At 35.6% G+C, this 21,509-nt stretch overlaps 2 protein-coding genes across 2 annotated transcripts in view; one reads left to right on the forward strand and one right to left on the reverse strand.

Moving 5' to 3' along the window:
* The window catches only part of LOC132300707 (transportin-1), a 56,419-nt gene extending 53,777 nt beyond the window's left edge, over window positions 1-2,642 (forward strand). The window contains exons 27-29 of the mRNA XM_059797906.1: window positions 227-295; window positions 391-450; window positions 1,845-2,642. Coding sequence (XP_059653889.1) covers window positions 227-295; window positions 391-450; window positions 1,845-1,928 — 213 coding nt within the window. The 3' untranslated portion in view covers window positions 1,929-2,642. The remainder of the gene's footprint in view (window positions 1-226; window positions 296-390; window positions 451-1,844) is intronic.
* A 1,143-nt stretch (window positions 2,643-3,785) lies between these two features.
* Window positions 3,786-11,902, reverse strand: LOC132300708 (uncharacterized). Its single transcript, XM_059797907.1, has 6 exons — window positions 11,773-11,902; window positions 10,500-10,560; window positions 10,291-10,382; window positions 10,049-10,197; window positions 9,810-9,891; window positions 3,786-4,202 (listed from the first exon to the last, which is right to left on the reverse strand). The coding sequence occupies exons 2-6, from the start codon at window positions 10,534-10,536 to the stop codon at window positions 4,089-4,091; spliced, it is 474 nt and encodes a 157-aa protein (XP_059653890.1). The 5' UTR covers window positions 10,537-10,560; window positions 11,773-11,902; the 3' UTR covers window positions 3,786-4,088.
* Between the last annotated feature and the right edge of the window lie 9,607 nt (window positions 11,903-21,509).

Consider the following 21,509-nt stretch of genomic DNA (forward strand, 5'->3'; position numbering starts at 1 on the left):
ATCCATTCAAGAACTACATAGGTTCATATCCAGCATGAATCCTTGGCGATTCTTTCAGCGAAGCTCCATATCCAACACGTTTTGAACTTGGATTCAAAATTAAAATAAAATGGACTTCGGATTGGATCCCATTTCGGGTCAAACCTACTCCATTTCAAGCTTTACTTCCAATTAGGCTCAGACAAAAGGCTTAATATTTGCCACGACCGATATCATTTCCTTGCAGGTCAGAGCAAATCCAACAGGGGCTTTGAGTTCACTTGCTTTCATGTGCAAAGCTATCGCAAGTTGGCATGTAAGAGAAGAAATACTGTATTGTTAAGAAAATGATTTGAAAAGAAAATGGAAAAAATGATGCGACTTCTGTCTTTGACCTTATGTTTGTGACAGGAAATAAGGAGTGAAGATCTACACAATGAAGTTTGCCAGGTGTTGAATGGTTATAAACAGGTCGGTGGTGCTTCAGTTCTACAAAATCTTGCTTTTTCTTTATTTTTTATTTCGATTAGTATATATATGTATTTTTTAACTTGAAAAATCTTCATAATTTTACCTAAATGACCCATGGTTGCAATTATCTGGTCATGGAGGTGGTTGTATTAGAAATTTATGATGACTTCTAAACAGGTTGGTGATGCTTTAGTTCTACAAAATCTTGCTTTCTATTTATATTTTATTTAATAATTATTACTCCCTTCCTTAAGTTCTTGGGCTGTTTGGGGAATCCGACTTTTTATGGTAGTGGGTTTTTAATATTTTTTGATTGTATTGATAAGAGTGAATTTCCAAATTTGTCCTTGTTAAAAGACAAAGGAATACTCCATAATTAATGCACTTGTTTAATCAAGTCAATGTCAAAAGGATAGTTTGGGAACATTATAAAATATAGTACATCCATTTTTGGAATGAGACATGTATTTTGGGACATCCAAAAATAGAAAGGTGGACAAGAAATTTGGGATGAAGGGAGTATATATATTTTTTTAACTTGAGAAATCTTCACAATTTTACCTAAATGACCCATAGTTGCAATTATCTGGTCATGGAGGTGGTTGTATTAGAAAATTTTGATGTCTTCTGTGGTGAAACTTTCTGTAAGTTAGCTTATCTTTTTTACAAGCAAGTAAATAAAAAAAAAAAAACAAGCTAATGGGTTACTCCTTGTTCCCGTGAAGTTGATACTGATATGGTAAGTTCACTTATATAATCGGGAAGAAATGCTTGCGTGATCAAATGGGTTACTTGTTCACGTGAAGTCGATACTGATATGGTAGTTAAAATTTATAAAGAAGACTAATCTACGGCCTTATTAATGGATTTAATATTATTTGTATCTAATAAGCCAATCAGAGCAGAGGGATCTAAAAACTAAAAAGCAAGGGTTCGTGACGACCCCAAGAATTTTAAAGCTATTGTATTGTCCTCTGGATTCCCAGCTAGTTCTCAAAGATTACATAGTTGACCTCCCAATATCCTTTATATTTTTACTGTAACCAGCCATTTGGAAAGAAATTTTCAGCACCATACTACTAAATTTTCTTCGTATCTATAGGTAAGATTTCTGGTCTGTCGTGATGCCCAATCAAAGTGGAATTCTTCAGTTTTTACTGTCCTTGCAATTAGTAGTTCATTCATGTGCTCACTCTTGTTTATTTTTATCTGCCATGGGGTAGATATGGCCTATATTGATATGGTCAGTAAACATTCTCGGATGTGGGATTAAATCTTTATTGTGATGGTATTGCTGCTCCTTTACCGAGATCGATTGATAAGATTGTCAATAATTTGAATTTTTGCCTGTAGTTCGCAGGAAACAAAAAACTGATGTTTTCGTGTATTGCCAGATGCTTAGGAATGGAGCATGGGAGCAGTGTATGTCTGTTTTGGAGCCCCCAGTGAAGGACAAGCTGTCCAAGTATCAAGTATAATACCTTTCTTATAATAGATGTTGTCTTCTTTGAGGGTGTCCATCTCCAACAAGTGCTGCTTCAGAGCTTGTACGTCCGCATCTATACTGATGTCAATTCAAGCCTTGTCTGGTTATAGTGGAGCTGTGTTGTAAACACCAACAAATCGTCAAGTTCTTTCACAAGCACCGGCAGGATTCTTGCTCTAGTTTCCATTGAAGCTTGAAGCTATATTTTTTTGTATCCTTCAAAAGTGCCTACAAATTAGAACAGTAGTTGATTTGGGAAAAAGAAATGCAAGGAGCTGAGGGATGGGACTTGGATATGGTGTACAGGGGTGTGGCTTTTCTAGTTTCCAGATTTTTTTTCTTATTCTTTTCCGTCTTTATTGGTGTCCTGAATCTAAAGAAAAGGTTATTCAAGCTTTAGATTCACGTTTCTTCCATCTCAGGTCAGAGTTTTCTTTGTTATACCATTCTAGTGGATAGGTTCCACTCTCCCTGTCTCAGATTTTGTTTTTGTTGCCAGGGGTGTCGATTTTTAATTGCTACCTTGTTCCAATATTTCAGATTTTTTCAGGGAACATTTATTTACCATTTAAGACGTTTCAATTATTGTTTGTTACATGTAATATTTGGATGGTGGGGACAATAAATATGTTCTAGCCTTAGTTTTATGATTACATAGAAGAAAGAGTGTGTTTTAATCAATGAGATGTCTTTAGATATTTAACTATGTGGAAGTTAACTTTGTCCGTGTTTAGACAATTAAATGCATTTAAATACTTGCAGTTATCAACTCTCTTCTTAGATTCCATTTACTTTGACGAAGGAATGTAGAACTGTATAGTTTTGTGATCATCGTACATAATTTAATATTTGTTATTTTATGTTTGGGAGCGTTGAATCTGTACCGTGGATTTGGAATTATTTAAAAGAGAAGCTTGGCATCTCTACGCACTTCTTGTTCTTTCATTCCGGAGAATATGTACCATTGCTTTCTTTCGTTCCGCAACCCATCATCCTGAATTAAAAATGCAATGAGCTGTTCTGCATGACCTAGCTAGATTTGTAAGTTAGCGAAGGAGAAAATACTTTGTTCAGACAAGAATCTCTTGACCCCTACCTTACTTTTGGTGAAAGTGAGACGCAGCCCTAACTTAGCAGCATCAAAGAAATCTCTGAAACTGATTTGAGAGGAAGTTTTGTTTAAACTTTGTACTAAAATTCAAATCTAACGCCCTAATTCGTTTCTGCCAAGCATTGTTGTAATTTTAATTTATTCTTTTCTGTTGCTTTAATTTTACTTCATTGAAAGTTGGGATGTATTATGATGTGAAGCAGGTTGAGGTTGGAAAATTTTCATTTGATTCCAACAATAAATACAGAGCTGTCATCAGACGATAAATATTATTATAAATGCGAAGAGAGGTACATTCCTTTCATCTTGGTCGTTATGGTTTTCAACATATTGTCAAAAAGAAAAAATTTCTATAGTTTTAAAAATAAAATTTCTCTGAAGATAACTCTAAGAATGGGAAGAACCAATTTATGCAACACTGAATAAATGGAAAATGCTTCCCCAATGGTTCATCAATTTTGCTTGCAAAGGTTAAGCGTCGGGGGAGCATTTAAGCTACTGACGACATTGACGAAAAATAGCTAATGCATCCTCAAGTTGTTGATTGTTGGTCTGACCATCAGATCTCATCATCCCATCCGCCCGATTACCATTACAGATCTCATTGTTGAAATTTGCTTCTAAAATCATTGTTGATCGTTCCTCTGACAAATTTGGACTTCATTCAATATTTTGGATAAGGGCTCTCTAATTTCCGTGAATTCTCTGAATATACCAAATAAATAGTACCACTAATAATGAAAATTAAAGCATGTGATAAAACATTGCTATGCAAATATATATATTTATACACATCACACACGAGCAAGTGATTGTTTGAGCTTTCTTTCCATGTTCAAACATCACAAACTAGCATAGCTTTAAACAAGTTCAAATTATGTCACAATATAATTTCTGCAATTGATTTGGGAGGCTGTGCGTGCTATTTCTGATAAAACATTCAAAGTAAAATATGCTTCTGCCGGCATTATAAGAGGTGAGGAGAGTTCACGGCGTTAGGCACTGAATGGTATCTGTACTCGTTGAGCTTGACCATTAAATTCATGGAGTTCTCCTCATAAACAATGTCAGCAGATAGTAGAGGGCGGAGTCAACCGAAGACAGCGCAACAATAAGCAGTGCCACCAGAACAAGAGTGAGTAAAGCAGTCTTCAGCTGAGAGAGAGAGAGAGGTCAGTTACATGCCATTTCTGCACTGACTTTGAAAATAATTGAAACTTTGGCTATAACAACACAAAATAACTTCTAAAGTTGAAGCTTAGAAATTTCACAGATCTGAATCACAACAAAAATGGGCATTACATATACTAATGCCAGTAGTTGCTTTCTTCCCATAATATGAACAATGAAACATATTCCAAGAGAGTTCCACAGAGAGATTCATCTCAATCTAAGAACGTATAAGCGACATTATCCTAAATTATAATAAACTTTCCAATCACAATGAAAAAAATTATCAAGGATTGGCATTCTAAATTTCTATTCAACAACGTATGAATAGTTCCTTGATTTTGGTTAATGGAAATCCAGTCAAGTCATACTCATAGTCAACTAACCACAAAATTCTTGTCTTGAGTGGTATGTCCACCTCCCCAAACGAAAAGTTGAGGGTTTAAGTCAGAGTATATGAAAGCTAGCACCATCTAAGTAAAGTTGGTGGAACTGCGCAGAAATATTACTGCCATCTACCACAGCCATAGTTATCATGTTATGTCTCAGCAAATTCTCAATCCTTGGCTGAATCCATAACCAATTAAAAATCAAAACCACTTCAGAGACTATACGCTGTGCCTTCGAATCAAACTATTTTCTGGATCCAAACTAAAATAGAAAACCTTGAATTCTGAAAATGATGAGGAAAAAAATACGTTCACCTATCAATTAGACAAATGAATTTGCAATCAAAATGTAGTTGGGTACTCCTCAGAAACTTCAATGATTGTCTAGTGTAGGGTGATCGCTTTAAGGAAATCAAGTGGGTAAAGACATGAAACCATAGCCTCAGAATATTGAGCATAAGATATATTTATTTATTTTTATCATAAGATAGTTGTTATCATTATCAATATTATACCTATACCTGACCTCACCATGAGGTATGGGGTAATAATGTGTCCCTAAAACTTTTGAAAAAATAAATCTTATTTAAAAACCCTAACATCCCATACAGTATAATAGATTATATGATTATACTCTTAATATTATTGTAAACATGATAAATTAAAGACATTAAAAAAATCACAAATCAATAAGAGTTAAAATGGTACCTATACCTGACCTCACCATGAGGTATGGAGTAATAATGTGTCCCTAAAACTTTTGAAAAAATAAATCTTATTTAAAAACCCTAACATCCCATAACAGTATAATAGATTATATGATTATACTCTCAATATTATTGTAAACATGATAAATTAAAGACATTAAAAAAATCACAAATCAATAAGAGTTAAATGGCAATTTACCCTCTTTCAATCACCCTATTTTCATTTCTATACCCTTTGCTTTCACTCTAAAATTTCTCCATTTCTCTCTAAATTTCTACTTTCTCCATCACAAGCCATATTAACTACTGCTTTCCACCCTCTCTCTCTCTCACTCTCTCTCTTAAGCTACTGCTTCCTTTCCTCCAACACTACCGCCCCAACTTTTTCCTTTTCCACACCATCACCATCTCTGCCACCAATTCTTCTGGGAATCTCCCATTGCCAGACCCTAACACCAAATTAAATGCAGCCATAATATCATTCAAAACAGATTGTGGAGGAGATAATCAGTGGACAAAATAGATTCTTACAACAGTGGGAGCCAAGTTGGATTCCATGCCCAATGATGGAGTCAATAGAGCAGCCTACAGATAACAGCCACTGCCTCTCTTACATGTTTCTCTCTCTAAACTCTCACCTCACCACTCCACCACCACCAACGCCCACTGCAATCCCCTCCATTCATCCCCGTCGTTTGGTCGCGTGGTATGCTTCCATATATTTAAAAAAAACATCTCACAGTTTAATAATGATATACAAGATTTGTTTTAATTCATATAAATTTTAGGTTGAAATGACCCAGCGAGAAACCAAAAGGTGGAGGAAATGGAGAGAGAGACAATTGATTAGATGGTGGTGGTGTTGGTGGCTTAACAAGGTGGCATTGCGTGTAATATTTTAGGTCGCAAATGCTTTGTAACCAGCATATAAATGTATAAATGCATATATATAATATTATGTAATATTGTATTAGATATATACAATAAATTTCAAATTTTTAGGTCCCAGTTGATTGAAAATTTTATTTTATATGGCTAAGCTATTAATGGTTAGAAAATGAGTCATGTGTCGGCATATTCCGTGAACAAAAGTTATGTCATGGTCTATATGTGGTGTCGCTTTAAAGGTTTGCATCAATGTTGAAAGCTATCATTGTAAATTAAAGACTGAGTCAAAGGATTGCATCTACATCTTGCTTTAACCTTCATCAGTCACACAATATATAGAAAAGGGTAAACTGGTAAAGTGCCAACCAACACCCCCCTGAACTTCCATCATTTTGCAACTAACCCGCTGTACTACAAAATACCCCTATAACTAAGTTAAATATACAAATGAGGCCACAGTGTCTAGCCGACGTTCATGGGCGATGGAAAATACCATTTGGCCCTTGTATGAAAGGACATTGTTCCATATTTCTCCCACTTAAATTGATGACAACCAATAATATTTTGCCAACCCATCTTAACCTAACCCATCCATTATTTGCATGTTTTAAGCAAAAATAGTCCATATATTCATTCAGTCGTCTTCTTCCATTAAAAACCCTAGTTTACACATGTACATAAATATATGTATTATATCTTCTAATTCCCACTCTTTTTCCACAAATTGACACAACCAATCCTCACTCTTTGATCCGCATTTGCTATTGCTTCAAAAATATGGAAGAGAACAGGATGACCAGATGCCAAAGATGATGCACAACCATCACAATGGACCACCACCACAAACTCCGGCAATCTAAATCCATTGACTTGTGCCATTACTAATTCTAACAACCAAACCACCATTTATCATTCTTACCAACAACATCTCTATTTTCATAATATTCTTCCATTAGGACTCAACTACTACAACCTGATCTTCATTCAATATGCTCTATTTAATATTTTGATTCTGTTTTAGAAATTTAGAGAAAACTCAGATCATTTTTGCTAGTTTTATTGAAAATGCACACATTGATTTGAACTTTTTTGATACAATAACCATAGGTTTGAAGTTCTTCGATTGAGTTTTGGATATAAATTAATTGCATATATAATAGCTGTAAATTGAATAGCTGTTCAAAGTGAAGTCCACATGCTTGCTCGCCCATCATCTCACATATTTAGCCTGGTCTTTTCCTTGGGCAGGGCATAGCATGTGAAAGCAAGAGAAATATAATTACTAATGCCAGAAAATTGAATGGATACTAGAAAATATAGTATAAAAGCTGCATTAATATCCCTACTCTCAAACAGGAAGGGAGAAATGTGAGCCCCAGCTTGGGCAATGTGCATGGGACTTACCTGATAAAATAAATCAAGCGTGATAATATAGGGAGTTTTCCGCAAAAATAGTAGATCGGGGGGTTTCTTGCAACTGGAGGTTTTCATTTTTTTTTTTTTTTTTTTTTTTTCCCAATCGCAACTAAGGTTCTTTGTAGAATACCCTATATTATTGTGTGATTGAGTTCTAAAGAAAGGAGCTTCATTGAATACTTGAAGATTAATCAACCTTACACCAACGCATAAAAGAATTGGACAACTAGTCGCTGAGACTGGAATCAGTGGAGAATTAAATTTGCAAGGAGTGGATGTTGTTGATGAGCAGAGGGAACGACCTGGGAACTTTTGGATAAAGTTTGGCATTATCTAGTATCAGGGAGGTAATTAGGGGATTCTTGGGGTAGAGTCAGTTAGTTAACCTAGGTTGTAAAACTTCTTTCTCGAATAGCAAATTTTGGTTTTCCTCAATAGCTCCCATGCTTTTTCACGTTGGGGTTTTCCACATAGATATAGGGTATTCTTGTGTGGTTGCGTGATTTATTTATTTCTGCTCTCTATACTTAACTGATTCATATTACTGAATTCCAAAATATAGTTATGACAATTTTAAAATTACTTATTGTTATTCAAAATATAGTTATGATAATTTTAAAATTACTTATTGTTAGTTAAAATCTATTTAAAATTACTTATTGTTGTTAACTTGTTTACATTGTACTAAAGTAGGAAAATGTTGTGTTCCAACCTCATTGCCTATTTGGTAATATATATGCAGTAACGTAAATAGTCCATTCATGAGAACACTCGAGGGTGTGTTGAAAGACAGTGCTCCCCACCTTTCTAACAGATAGAGCTTTTAAAGCAACAGCTTGCTAACAGTCATATATCTAAAGTACTGAGAATAACAAACATTTTATAATGAATGTTTTAAGATGCTACCACAATCAGAAAAGACGACTAAAAATCTTACAGAAACAGCCCTGTTTTAAATGCTAGTGGCAAAAAAAATTCCTAGGTTGACATATATGAGACATATCAACAAAAGTGAATACTTTCACGGCAGCAAATGAATTGGTGTGACTTAAAAAAACAAGAAATGACTCCGCCCATCCAGGGTGCGATGATGGCCACAAATAAAAGTAACTTTGAAATGGTAATTTAATTGCCATCACCATTCGCTTTGTTCGGACAAAAAAACATAAAATAAAAAAATAAAAAAAAAGTTTACCAGAAATAGAGTTGACACGTCTAAAACCCATAAAACTCCAATCATTGTTCTTGCTTCGCTATTTTCTGAAAAACACATGAAAGACTTGTCTCTCATACTCTTTGTTGTCAGTGACATTTTAAAATGAAATCGGATGTGGTGTGGTCCATTATTAATGTAAAACAAAATATCACTTCAAGATGAAAAATGGATCACCTTGGCATTTAATCTTAACGGCATAATAAGAAATTATTACCAAGAAATACATGGATTTTTTTGTTAGCAACGGAGATCTTTTCCAAAGAAAACAAAGAACAAATCGACAAATCAACAAGTGGAAATTACAGGATAAATTGATGTAACAACAAATAATACGCCTGATAGAAAGTGAATACACCAATGGAATTTTAGATAGAAATGAGATAGGGTGTATTGTGGAGAAAAAGAAGGGACGCCACAGACAAACACACCCGAACCGGGAAAAAAATAAATAAAGAAAAGGTGAGGGGGAGAGAGAGGAGAAGAGAGAAAATAGCTGTCAAATAGAAGGCATACTCGTACACATGCACCCTTCCTCCCTATTTGTGTACTCTTGCAAGCAAGCAAGCGCACACACAGATAGCGAGAGAGAGAGAGAGAGTTAATATAATACAACCAACATCCTAAAACCTACCTTTTGACTATCTATGAGAAAACTGACAGCTAAATGGTGGTGGTTTCAACTACAACTAGCAAAGACCTTTCTATTTGTTATGTTATCATGACTGAAACAAAATGCGCTAAAAACTTGAGAATTTCTAGCTGGAGCTCTAGCACATATTAACTATACAAGTTACTATAAAGAAAAAAAGAATTACCCATTGTATGCCCTGTCTATGAGGTGCTAGGAGGGGAAGATTAGAGACAGACCGAACTTCAAGCATTATTTTATACACAGTCACTGCTCTAAGACTTGTGAGCTAAAGTTTTTATCAGTGCAGAAGTTACTATAAGTATTATCATAATTCTTGATACTAACCGTGCTCTGAAAACTTGGCCACTCTATGTACTTTAGCTGGCTAGGCTGCTCAACCAGAAATACAAGTAAAGATTTCAAGGCCCTGGAATAATATAAAACATCAGTCACTCCATAGACATAAATTCCTTCTTTTCTATATCAATATATACAAGTGAATTTTGAACTTGTGGATAAAATCGATGTTAATTTAGAGAAATTCAACAAATTTAAATTTGGAAAAATAATATTAAGCACAATACCTGAAAGCTTCCTTTATCGGAGATAACCAAAAGGGCTCCATAGGGAAGTCATCATCAAAGCTCAATTCATGATGATTTCTTCCTACAAATGTAGCATGTCGGGTGCCAAAACCTTCTGCAGGAGAACATTGCATCCTTACTCTAGGAATCTGCCAAGTACAAACAAATTCTAAAATCCAAAATAGGAGTCATTACATGCCAGTTGCATGTATATATTCTAAGAAACACAGTGAAGTATATACCCTTTTGGGTACCAGTCGAATGGCATTGTAATCATTAGATCTGCTCCAATTATATTTCAAAATCTGGAATTGTAGTTTAGGATGAATCAAGCCTATAGAAAATCGAATAGAAGCAAATTAAGCAAACTTGTCCACAATAAAAATAATGAAAAGTAACAGCACACACATAAAAGGGGGGGCGCGGGGACAGGTGGGGGAGGGAGGAGAACCTGAGCAATATGACATTACTCCAGAAGTGATTGCCATCTTGTACCAATGTTAATCACAAATCTATTGAAAACAAGCATAAAAAACAGTTAAAATCCAAATTCTAAAACAACAATAATAATAATAAAATCGACCAGATGAAGAGAATTCCAATCATTTAAGCACAATACAGAGAAACAGATAGAGTTGCAATGAAGTGCCAATGTGCCATTATGTGATTATATAATAAAATGTAGTATAGTGATTTAATTCCTGTTAAGGGTAAATATATAATTTAAAATTCATGTTAAATAAAAAATTTGAAGTACATTTAGATGCAAAATACTTCTATAGTTGGTCAAGGACCAACATCGATTGATCAAACAAGTCATGGATTGATTTTTTCTATAGTAATTGGAGAAAAGATTCCTATTTGTTCTAGAACTCCTATATTGACTAGAGTTGTAATAAGTAGTCCGAAAATTGAACACATCCGACTACATTTATGTGAGTGGAGGAAGCCGTCATCATGATATCATACTCACATAATAAATTTGGATGTGTTCGATTTGACTCTCGGACTACTTATCCTTTTCCTATTGACTATAAATACATGCTTATAGTCAACCTAGGGTAATACAGATAACAAGAGGGAGAAATATACAACAACAATAACAACCAAGCCTTTTGCCAATTACTTGGAGCCAGCTACATGAATCCTATGTTTCCATTCCCCTCTATTTAAGGCCGTAACCTTAGTCAATCCACATGCTATCATATCTTTCTTTACAAACTCTACCCACATTAACTTTGATGGAAGAAATCTGTAGAGACAAAATATAAATTCCGTTCTATTTAAGGCCATAGCTTCAGAAAAATATAAATATATATAGAGATAAAATATATACTTTGGGATTTAAAACAAAGCAATGAATGCAAATGAAGACTCTAAACCATAAACCCAACTGACGTCGTTTTAAGAATAATGCGAGGAAGAACAACCAAAGGAAAACAAACGTTATTGGATTACAAGTTTGTTGATCGACAATGGCAGTGTTCAACTGAGAAATAATTTAACATTGAAAACATTAAAAAAAGAAAAATTATATTTTCTCTGTCATTAATAAACAATTGTCATCACTCTACGAAATAATTCAACATTGAAAACACATTTCTCTCCTGTTTCAAACACACATTTCTCCAATATAACAAAAATAATAGAAAATAAATTAGAGGAGATAAGAACCCTAGCCCTAATTTGGGGTAGAGCGAAGGAAAGTAAGAGTCCAGAGAAACCTGATTATCGGATGTCCTCCTACTTTCTTCTTTCCCTTCTCTTCTTCTCCTCCTCCCTCTCTTCCCCCCTCTCTCTCTCGCTCCCACGCTCGGTTTTTTTTTTTTGACGGTTGAAGAAATGGAGCAACACTGCATTTTCCATTTATTTCTCTTTAAACCAGAAGGTTTTTAAAAATTACATGAGATCTTGTTTTATAATTTACATTTACAGAGCTGACCCTGCCGTATCTTTGCGGAATTGCTGATTGTTGTGACATTTAAATTTTCGCTTATTGCAATTAGGGGTGACAATATTTAACTTCCTAATAAGAGCATTTTTAATGCAAAATGCTATTTTTTTATGCCAAAATTATATTTTGAGAGGAGTTAAACCATCTCCAATGCAAAATGCCATTTTTGCATGCTAAAACTATATTTTGAGAGGAGTTAAACCAATGCAAAATGCCATTTTTGCATGCCAAATCTATATTTTGAGAAGAGTTACAGTGTCAAAATGCTGTATTTTAACAATTCTGCTCCAATGGTGTATTTCCTTCAAAATGCTATTTTTTGACACAATAACCATTATTTTTCAACTACCATTTCCAACTATAATTTTTAACAACCATTTTTTTTTTTTTTAACATATTTGCCTTATTAAAAATAAATAAATAAAAATGCTAACATATATATATATATATATATATATATATATATATATATATATATACAAGCACAACAGACATATATATACATACATATATATATACACACACAACAGACATATACATATATATACACACAACACTGACATATATATATATACAAGCACAACTGACATATATATATACACAAGCACCACACCAAATTTGCAGCATGTAACGACCCGAACTCGTAGGTCCGAACCGTTAACCGGGTCTTTACCTGAACCCGAGGTTACCTAAGTCAATGCCATTAAGTCCAGTGCTCTTACATCATTATTATATCTTATATATGATCCATTAAGGCCTTAAGCGACCTTCCAAAACTCGTGGTTAACTGTACTAGAAAGAAGGAGCAAAGTGTGTAAACAACAGCAAACTGGTCGACCGAAATAGCTCCTGTACCGGTCGACTGAAATGGCCATTTCGGTCGGCCGGTTATGATCCAAACAGTAAATGAGGCTACTCGAAGTTTCGGTCAATCGAAGTGCCCATTTCGGTCGGCTGAAATGGCTCTGCGAATTGGAAAATCTACAGAAAACTGCTATGAACATGAGAGTGAACAAAAAGCTACTATGAAATCTTGCAATGAACAAATCCTGTCCAAACATATATGAAATCATAAAATACGGGTTACAACATTCATTTAAGTCCGTTAACAACATGATCATACATGATTCTTCATAGTCTTTACAATTTGCTTAATTTACATCAAGTTAATATCAAGGCTCATAGCTACATTACTTGGCCAAGCTATAAAAACTCTATACATTTACATAGTGATGCTTTACAAAAGAATGGACTCAAAATACAAAGGATGGCAACCTGAACTTCTAGCCCCTTTTTGAACTTGCGGAGGATACTCTTCCACCACTTCTTTTCCTGAACCTAAAAAATGTTAAAATGACAGGGCGAGCTAAACGCTTAGTAGGAAGTGTCTAAGACACACCTCTTACAACCCCGTGAATCCACGCAATGCATAGGGTAAAAGTAAACGGGGTTATGTCAATCGGGGAAAAACACAACAACGACAACAATATCATCAAAACTACAAAACAGATCGTCCAACCATATGTATACAATGCATGTCAATGTAATGCAACGTCATGCCAATGTCACTCACCATTTCTGAAACATTTCCATTTCAACTTCCAAACCATTAGTGCAATCTGACCCAAGAAACCTCCAAGGCGTCACGAAAGGAGGATTGGCTAGCTTTCCCCGACCACATGGCACCTCTATGGCGTCGTCTAGGCCTAAGTAGCTCAACCATACTAGCTCCCTAGTCCCCTTTAGACCATACTAACACCACGGACCACTAGGCGCGGTTTTCACAAACACTTTTCAAAACTTTTCCCAAAAACGATTTCATTTATTTTTAAAACACTTTTCCTTCCTTTCTTCCCAATGAAATGCATGCATGAGCTCATGCTTTCACATGCCAAACCAACAATTAAGTTTTACACATTCCATCAACATCATATTCACATTTTGAGAAGAAATTCTAAACATTTATTTCCACAACTAAAAATCTCAAATTTACATGTTAATGGGTAATGAAGATACCAAGAGAGGGGGTGAATTGGTATCTTATGAGATTTCTGTAACTTTTTATCTTAAAGCACAGTGATGGAAACTCAAATGAAATGCTAAGATTGTCTCACACCAGATAAATGAGGTAAAACCCCCAGTGTGGGGGAAACGTCCTCGGGGCTATGAAACCCAACTCGTAAACCACTATGAATGAAAAAGAGTACACCAACTCTCAATCTCACTCACCAAACTCACATACAAGTCATTATTGCACTCTCCCGTGTCCATAACACCCTGTGTTAGGACCACTCACTAATCTCACAACAATCACTCCAGCACTCCCCCTGTTCACAGCAACCCAATGCTTGAACCAAGAGCTCACCAAATTACTCAACAAGAAAATATTATAAAATGATGGTGTTCTCTCAAGTTTTACAAGATAAAAGTTAAATAGACATAAAACTTGAAAAATAGATTTCATAGCCCTTACATGATAAGCAATGCACACCGCTTCTGGATTTGATCATTTGTAAATTAGTCCAGTAAATAATCCTTCATGATTTGTTAAGACAAACACCTTTGTATTTTCTCCCAAACTCACTATTGCTCACTATTGAACTCACTAAGTTTATCAGCTTTAAAGCTTCAAAGCTTCAACCGAAGATAATGCTTGTTTGAACGGAGATGGACTGAAACTCGCTTGAAACTGCTTCTGTAGAGTGAACTGCACCGGACCGGAAGTAGGAACTTTGTGAAGTTCGCCGAAACAATTTAGACTCTGCCACTTGCTGGGTATGATTGAAACTCACTGGTGGTTGGAGCTTGTGATTTGCTCACCGGAACTTGACTACAAACTTAGAGATTTGCCGGACTGGTACGCTGTTGTCTGGGCTCACTGGACTGAGTGTGTCTATCACCGAAATGATGGAAACGGTTTTGAATGTCACCAGAATGAGGTCTTCACGCTGATAGAGATTTCAGCTCACTGGTGTGGACGTTGTAGCTCTCCGGTGTCATCACTGTGGCTCTCCGGTGATGGGTTCTTCAATGAAGCTTCGGTCAAAAAGGGTCTTCACTGTTGCTCCGATTTAGACTACAATCAGGCTCACTCTTTTGATGTTCATCTTCAAGCTCTTTGAAAATAGTCTATATTCAGTTTTTTTTTTTTTTTGAGAGCTCTCTTTAACAGATGCACACCTAATCTGTACATATATCTCTGAACTATAAAGCCGTTAGAGAGATAAAGCACCAGCTTCTTACAGCCACATAAAAGCTATCCAAGCAGTGGATTAATCACAGCCCTTGACTTCAAATAAAAGCTGACCAGATAACTTATGGCCGTTGGATCACTTTAGTTAGCAGATCATATACTCTTATATAATAAGCTTCATTTAAGCACAACTAGCAAACATTCCATGTCCTTGATATTGAAGTATGTGGAATGAATGGACATAGAAGACACTTGGTTATCCTTGCAATACATCTGCATATACACACATGGACTAAAAGAAATATTAAAACAATTGTTAGTACACACCTGATAATAACATATAAATATAACTAAAATAATACCCAACAATACTTAAGATAAAAATGAGATGTCTAGTAAAATTAATTTTACATTAAATGAGCAAACATGATAGACCTATGGATAAACAGGTAAACATTTAACATACAACTTATTAATATTGAGCATGCTTTTGATCATAACAAATTAATTAAGTACATAGGCTCAATTAACTACCACATTACTTATCACCATGAACACAACTAAATACAATTAGCACATTCAAATAACTAAGACTAAGCATGCATACAACCAACTTTGGAGAAGACAATTCACAAAAAATCAAAGAAATTGTGAATTAGAACACCCCTATGGATGAGCGCTGAAAAGTGCGTATTTAAACCCCTTAAGCTTAAGTATTCTAGGACATTTATATATCTTATTTTCCCGTTTTAGACTAATTTCGTGTTATTGCCCTTTTCAGGCACTTATCTCCAAAATAAGTCAATTCAGCCAAATTAGAGTATAAAAGAAGTAATCTCAAGCTAAATGGAAGAAATGAGCAAAGTGGAAGCAAAGTGGTGGAAAACAACATTTTTCGATCGATCAGACAAATCTTCGATCGATCTCACAGTGATCAATCCAGCCTTATCAAGATGGATAGAGCCTCTTGTTCTTATTCCCAAGAATTTCCATCTTCGATCGATCTAACATCATTTCGATCGATCGAACTTCTTTGATCTTATCCCCACCTACCACTTTTGTCTTTTTTCCCAAATATCCCAAAAAATATCTCAGATTTGTCTTATTCCAAAAAGGCGCCGCCATAGTTCGATTGATCTCATCAGAATTCGATCGATTGAACTTCCTCAAGTTAAAAAAAAAATAGAGTCCAGCTCATTAAATGATGGCTCGTGGTACAATCATTGAAGGGGCCCTAGTGCACGAGGCTTGACCATTGGGTGTGACACTTGAGCTGCCTATATAAGGATTTTAAGTCATTTATACAACATAATAAGATAGAGGGAGATATACAATCTTAGAGAGAGAGGCTAGAGGAGTCTAGAGATTAGAGAGATATACACTATTTGGGAGTTCTTCCATTCATCTAGGGTTTCCATCAAGAAGAAGATCATTTCTACCATGGAGATGGCCCTTGAGGGTTGGATGACTACATCAATGAGTGGCTAAACATCTTCTTGGGGCTAGAGTTAGTCCTAAGCATGCCTTTTAGATCTTGATGTTTTGTATTTTGAGGGAATTTGTGTTGTAATTCTTGTCTTGACATTTGATTTATATATGAATCTTGTTTCTACAATGATTTGTGTTGTTTAATACTTCCAATTGATCATTTCATTCTACTTATATGTCTACGTATGCTAGAATTAGATGTTCATGTGTTTATCTCTAGGTTTTGTGTTATTGATACATGTCTATGTGTGTTGATGCTATGAATCTAGAGATTGTCAAGGCATGGTGCTTTAATAGAATACTCTTGTGGTTTGTTTGATGGTTCATACTCATTTCTTGATGGATTGTGCCTCTACCTTAGTTTAATTTTCATGTCCCTAGTTTAGTTGTAGTGTAGTTGCCTTACTTTCTTACACGGGAGGACAATCCATATTTGTTGTTTGATGTTCCATGCTTATGAATGCAAGTAGTATAATTCTCTAGCTTATTAATGTGTTTTGATTGGGAGCTTAAATGAATGAATAATGTCTTAGTTTGATATATTATGCTATTCATTAGGTTGTCTAGACAATGTATACTTAATTAGTCATCCATGCTTGTTGATTCAATCAATCACACATATTAGTATTGCAATATATATTTCCCCTCATTCATTACACATTGAGTGTCTAGAAATATGATGTTTAGTGGTGACCTCTAAGTCCCAAGATCCCTCTCTCTTATTTCTCTACCGTTTATTTACTTTAATTGCTTTGTATTGAATTTGTTTACATTGTAGTTTAATTAACCAATCAAACCACCTTTTGATCACTCGACTTACTAATCCGACCTTGTTTCCATATCGATATTGCTTTCAATCCCTTGGGACGATCCCTACTCACCCTAGTTATATTAGTAGTTAGAGGTAGTAGTGACATTTTATAAATTCAAATTTGATCACTCTTTAACACATTTTAACTGGTTGCCCCACGACACACACCAAGTTTTGGCGCCGTTGCCGGGGATTAGGCAACGCCGTATTCTGGAAACAATTAGGAATTAGTACTCTTTTGATCGTGTCTTTACTTTATTTTGTTTTGGTTACTTATTGTGTTTGTTCTTGATTGGCTAGGTGCATTGAGCAAAGGAAGTGAAGCAAAGGAAAATTCTAAAGGAAGGAGATGCTAAAATCTAAAAAATTGCAAAGCTCAGCGAAAATTGAAAAAAACAATAAATTGAAGTTGCTTAAGGACCCTTTGTAAGCTTTTCTAAACTCAATCTCTAGTTAAATCGTGAGCCAGCGTGGAGGCAATTTAATTTTTCTTGCATATTGTTCAAAGCATAGGAATATGGGATCATCGTATGTGGAGGATTGTTGATTATTGATTTGTTGCGGAGGAGAAGTGATTGTTACTTGCTTGTTACTTTTTTTGTTTTGTTTGTGCATGCATGGTCGTGGGTCATTAAATTCTACTCTTGTATTTCTTAATTTGAATCTTGAATCTATTGTTCGCAATCCTAGGGGAAGGGGTAGCTCTCATCACTCCATTTTACCAATGGAGGAGCAAATGACGACCATGTAGAGGACCTTGGTCACATAGACCAACAAGGTATCCTTCACCCTAATGTGCATCATGACAACATCCAAGTTCCATTAGGCATGCCAAGACCATTCATTCTACCACAACAACAAGGCCAAGTTCCATTGGGAATGCCTTGGCCAATTTTTGTTCCACCCGCACCTCCTATTGCTCAAAGCCATCAAGGTGTTCGTGTAGCACCACCGGTTGTGAATCCTCCTCTTATTTTGCGTGATCATTATGTGCCAAATTAATATAATGCACCTACATGCATTTAATTTCCCCCATTTAGAGCACATCACTATGAAATTAAATCACAAACCATTTAAATGCTTCCTAATTATCATGGACTTCTAAGTGAAGAACCTTACAAGCATTTGGATGAGTTTCTTGAAGTGTGTTCCACCGTGAAATACACTGACATGCCAAAAGAAGTTTTAAGACTCAAACTTTTTTCTTTTACCCTTAAAGACAAGGCAAAATATTGGTTCAATAATCTTAAACCTTTTTCGATAACCTCTTGGGCGGAAATGCAACAAGAGTTCTTGAAAAAGTACTATCCGGTTTCAAAGACCAATGCAATGAGAACTTCAATTAGAGAATTTTCTCAAGGGGAAGGGGAATTGTTTCACGAGGCATGGGAGTGCCTCAATGACTTGCTTAGGAAGTGTCCACATCATGACATTCCTAAATGGTAATTGGTACAATTTTTCTTTGAAAGTTTGTCGGATAATTTTAAAGGAATGGTTGATGCTTCCATGGGTGGTTCTTATCTTGATAGGCATGAGGATGATGTGCGGCGTCTATATGAGAGCATGAGTGAGAATTAAATGCATAGATCCTTGTCCTCTAAAAATGGTAGAAATCTAGGTGGAAGGAAGAATGTCGGCTTATATCAAGTTGACAATTCCAATGACATAGTTGCGGAGGTGAAATCTTTATCTCAAAGGTTTGATCAATTTTTGATCAACCAAAATTCGATGAATCAAGTGTCTTCCTCCCCTAATCATGTTCATCATTCATCTAATGAATCTTACATGACTTGTTCTAGTGTCTTACACTCTACTTCCAATTGTCCCCATGGATATGTGCAAAGTGAGAACTATGAACAAGTGAATGCCACATTTGTTAACCATGGGAATAATCCCTATGACATACATTATAATCACGAGTGGAGGAACCATCCGAACTTCTCTTAGAAAAGCCAAGGGGAAGGCTCAAACCCTCCCCAAGGTGGTTTTTAAGGCAAGTATGTTCCTCCCCCAATGCAAAGCCAAGGTTCCCAAGGTTACAGATCATCTTTTCAATCACATGGAAACCAATTTTCTAACTCTCATTTTCCTAATCAATCATCTTATTCTCAAGGAAATTCTAAGAGTCCCGCTTTTGAGGAAAAAGTGTTGACCGCTTTGGATACTCTAGAGGCAAACACTCAATTACTTCATTCTCATTCCCAATCTATTGCAAAGCTAGAAACCCAAGTCTGACAAATAGCTAGTACCTTGAATGCTAGAGAAAAAGGGAAGATGCCTTTAAATGCCCCACCAAAGCAACAATTTGTTATGGAAACCAATTCCTCATCGGAAGGTCCCACAATTAAGCATGTTAATGCGGTGACAACCTTGAGAAGTGGAAAAATTGTTGACAACTAAGTTGGTGTCCAAAATGAAGTGAGTGAACCGGTGCAACCAAAAGTTGACACCCGTTTCGTATCACATTTTGTTTCTCCTTCATTACATGTGAAAGATTCTTGTGCTGAAAAAGTTTTACAAAATGATTTGAAAAACTCTTGTATTGAACGTAACTCTCAAAATGATTTTGAAAAGGTTTATGAGCCAAAAGCTCCATTTCCGAATGCCTTGAAAGGATCCAATTCTCTCAACAAATAATAAGGCAAAGCCAACGAAATCATTGAAATGTTTAGGCAAGTGAAGATTAACCTTCTCATCTTGGATGTAATTAAACAAATTCCGGTTTATGCCAAATTCTTGAAAGATCTTTGCACCCAAAAGAGGAAGAACAAGAGCCACGCACCAAAGAAAGTTGTTTTGACCAAGCAAGTGAGCTCTATTTTACAACATAACACACTTCCAAAGTTCAAGGACCCCGGTTCACCTACTCCTTCTTGTGTCATTGGTGACCATGTCATTAATCGGGCTCTTCTAGATTTAGGAGCAAGTGTTAACCTTCTTCCGTACTCGGTATATGTTAAATTGGGCTTAGGAGATTTGAAACCAACGTCGGTAGTTTTGTAACTAGCCGACAGATCCATCAAAAGCCTCGGGGGATTATTGAGGATGTGTTGATTAAAATTGATAAGTTTTTCTTCCCGATTGATTTCGTTGTCATTGACATGGAACCAATCCCAAATCCCAAGAATCAAATTCCCGTTATCCTTGGTTGTCCTTTCTTGGCAACTGCAAATGCTAACATCAATTGTAGGACGGGGATAATGAAAATTTCATTTGGGCATATGAAGGTGAAGTTGAATATATTTAATCTAACCCCGAGTTCAATGGATAAACATGAAGAAGTGTGTGTTATGGAAAAATGTCTTGACAATGAATTTGGAAAAGTTGAGTCTTTGCTTGAAAATGGAATTTCCAAAAGTTCATTTTCCAAAATGATTTCAAAGAATGTTGATTTGAAAACAAGTGTTGAAAGGGCATGGAAGCCCAAAGGTTGTGATGAGCGCTAAAAAGTATACTTTTAAACCCCTTAAGCTTGAGTATTCTAGAACTTTTATCTATCTTATTGACCCGTTTTAGTACTTATTTGTGTTTTTGTCTATTTCAGGTTAATAATGTTAAAATGGGCTAAAAATGGATTCTTAAGGCCTTTTTGGAGTCAAACTAAGTCTTAGTGATGATCCGGAGCAAAAAGAGGCTCATTTGGAGCAAAAGGAGGCCAATGCTGAAAAACTGCCAAGTTGGATCGATCCAACTTTTTCTCTGATCGATCCAACTTTTTCTCTGATCGATCGAACATTGCTGGCAGCGTGCTGTCTTATTCCGTGCGCGCCCAAAAGTCCACCTATCACATAGTATGGGATTAGATATTTTTGGGGCTATATTCCTGACTTAGTGACTAAGAAAATGACCTTCTATATAAAAGAAATAGACCCATTTGTAAAGAAGCTTTTATCTTTTTATTTTTTACATTGTATTTTTTATTTCTCTCTCTAGCAAAGTTAGAGATTAGGGTTAGAAGAGAAGGGGGAAGCGGAGGCACATCTCAAGATCCATCTCTAGACCACTCTCTCTCTCC

Source organism: Cornus florida, unplaced genomic scaffold (genome assembly GCF_030987335.1).
Source record: "Cornus florida cultivar Cherokee Brave unplaced genomic scaffold, ASM3098733v1 CherokeeBrave_3.0.0_Hap2_Chr03, whole genome shotgun sequence".
In the NCBI taxonomy this organism is placed as follows: Eukaryota; Viridiplantae; Streptophyta; class Magnoliopsida; order Cornales; family Cornaceae; genus Cornus; species Cornus florida.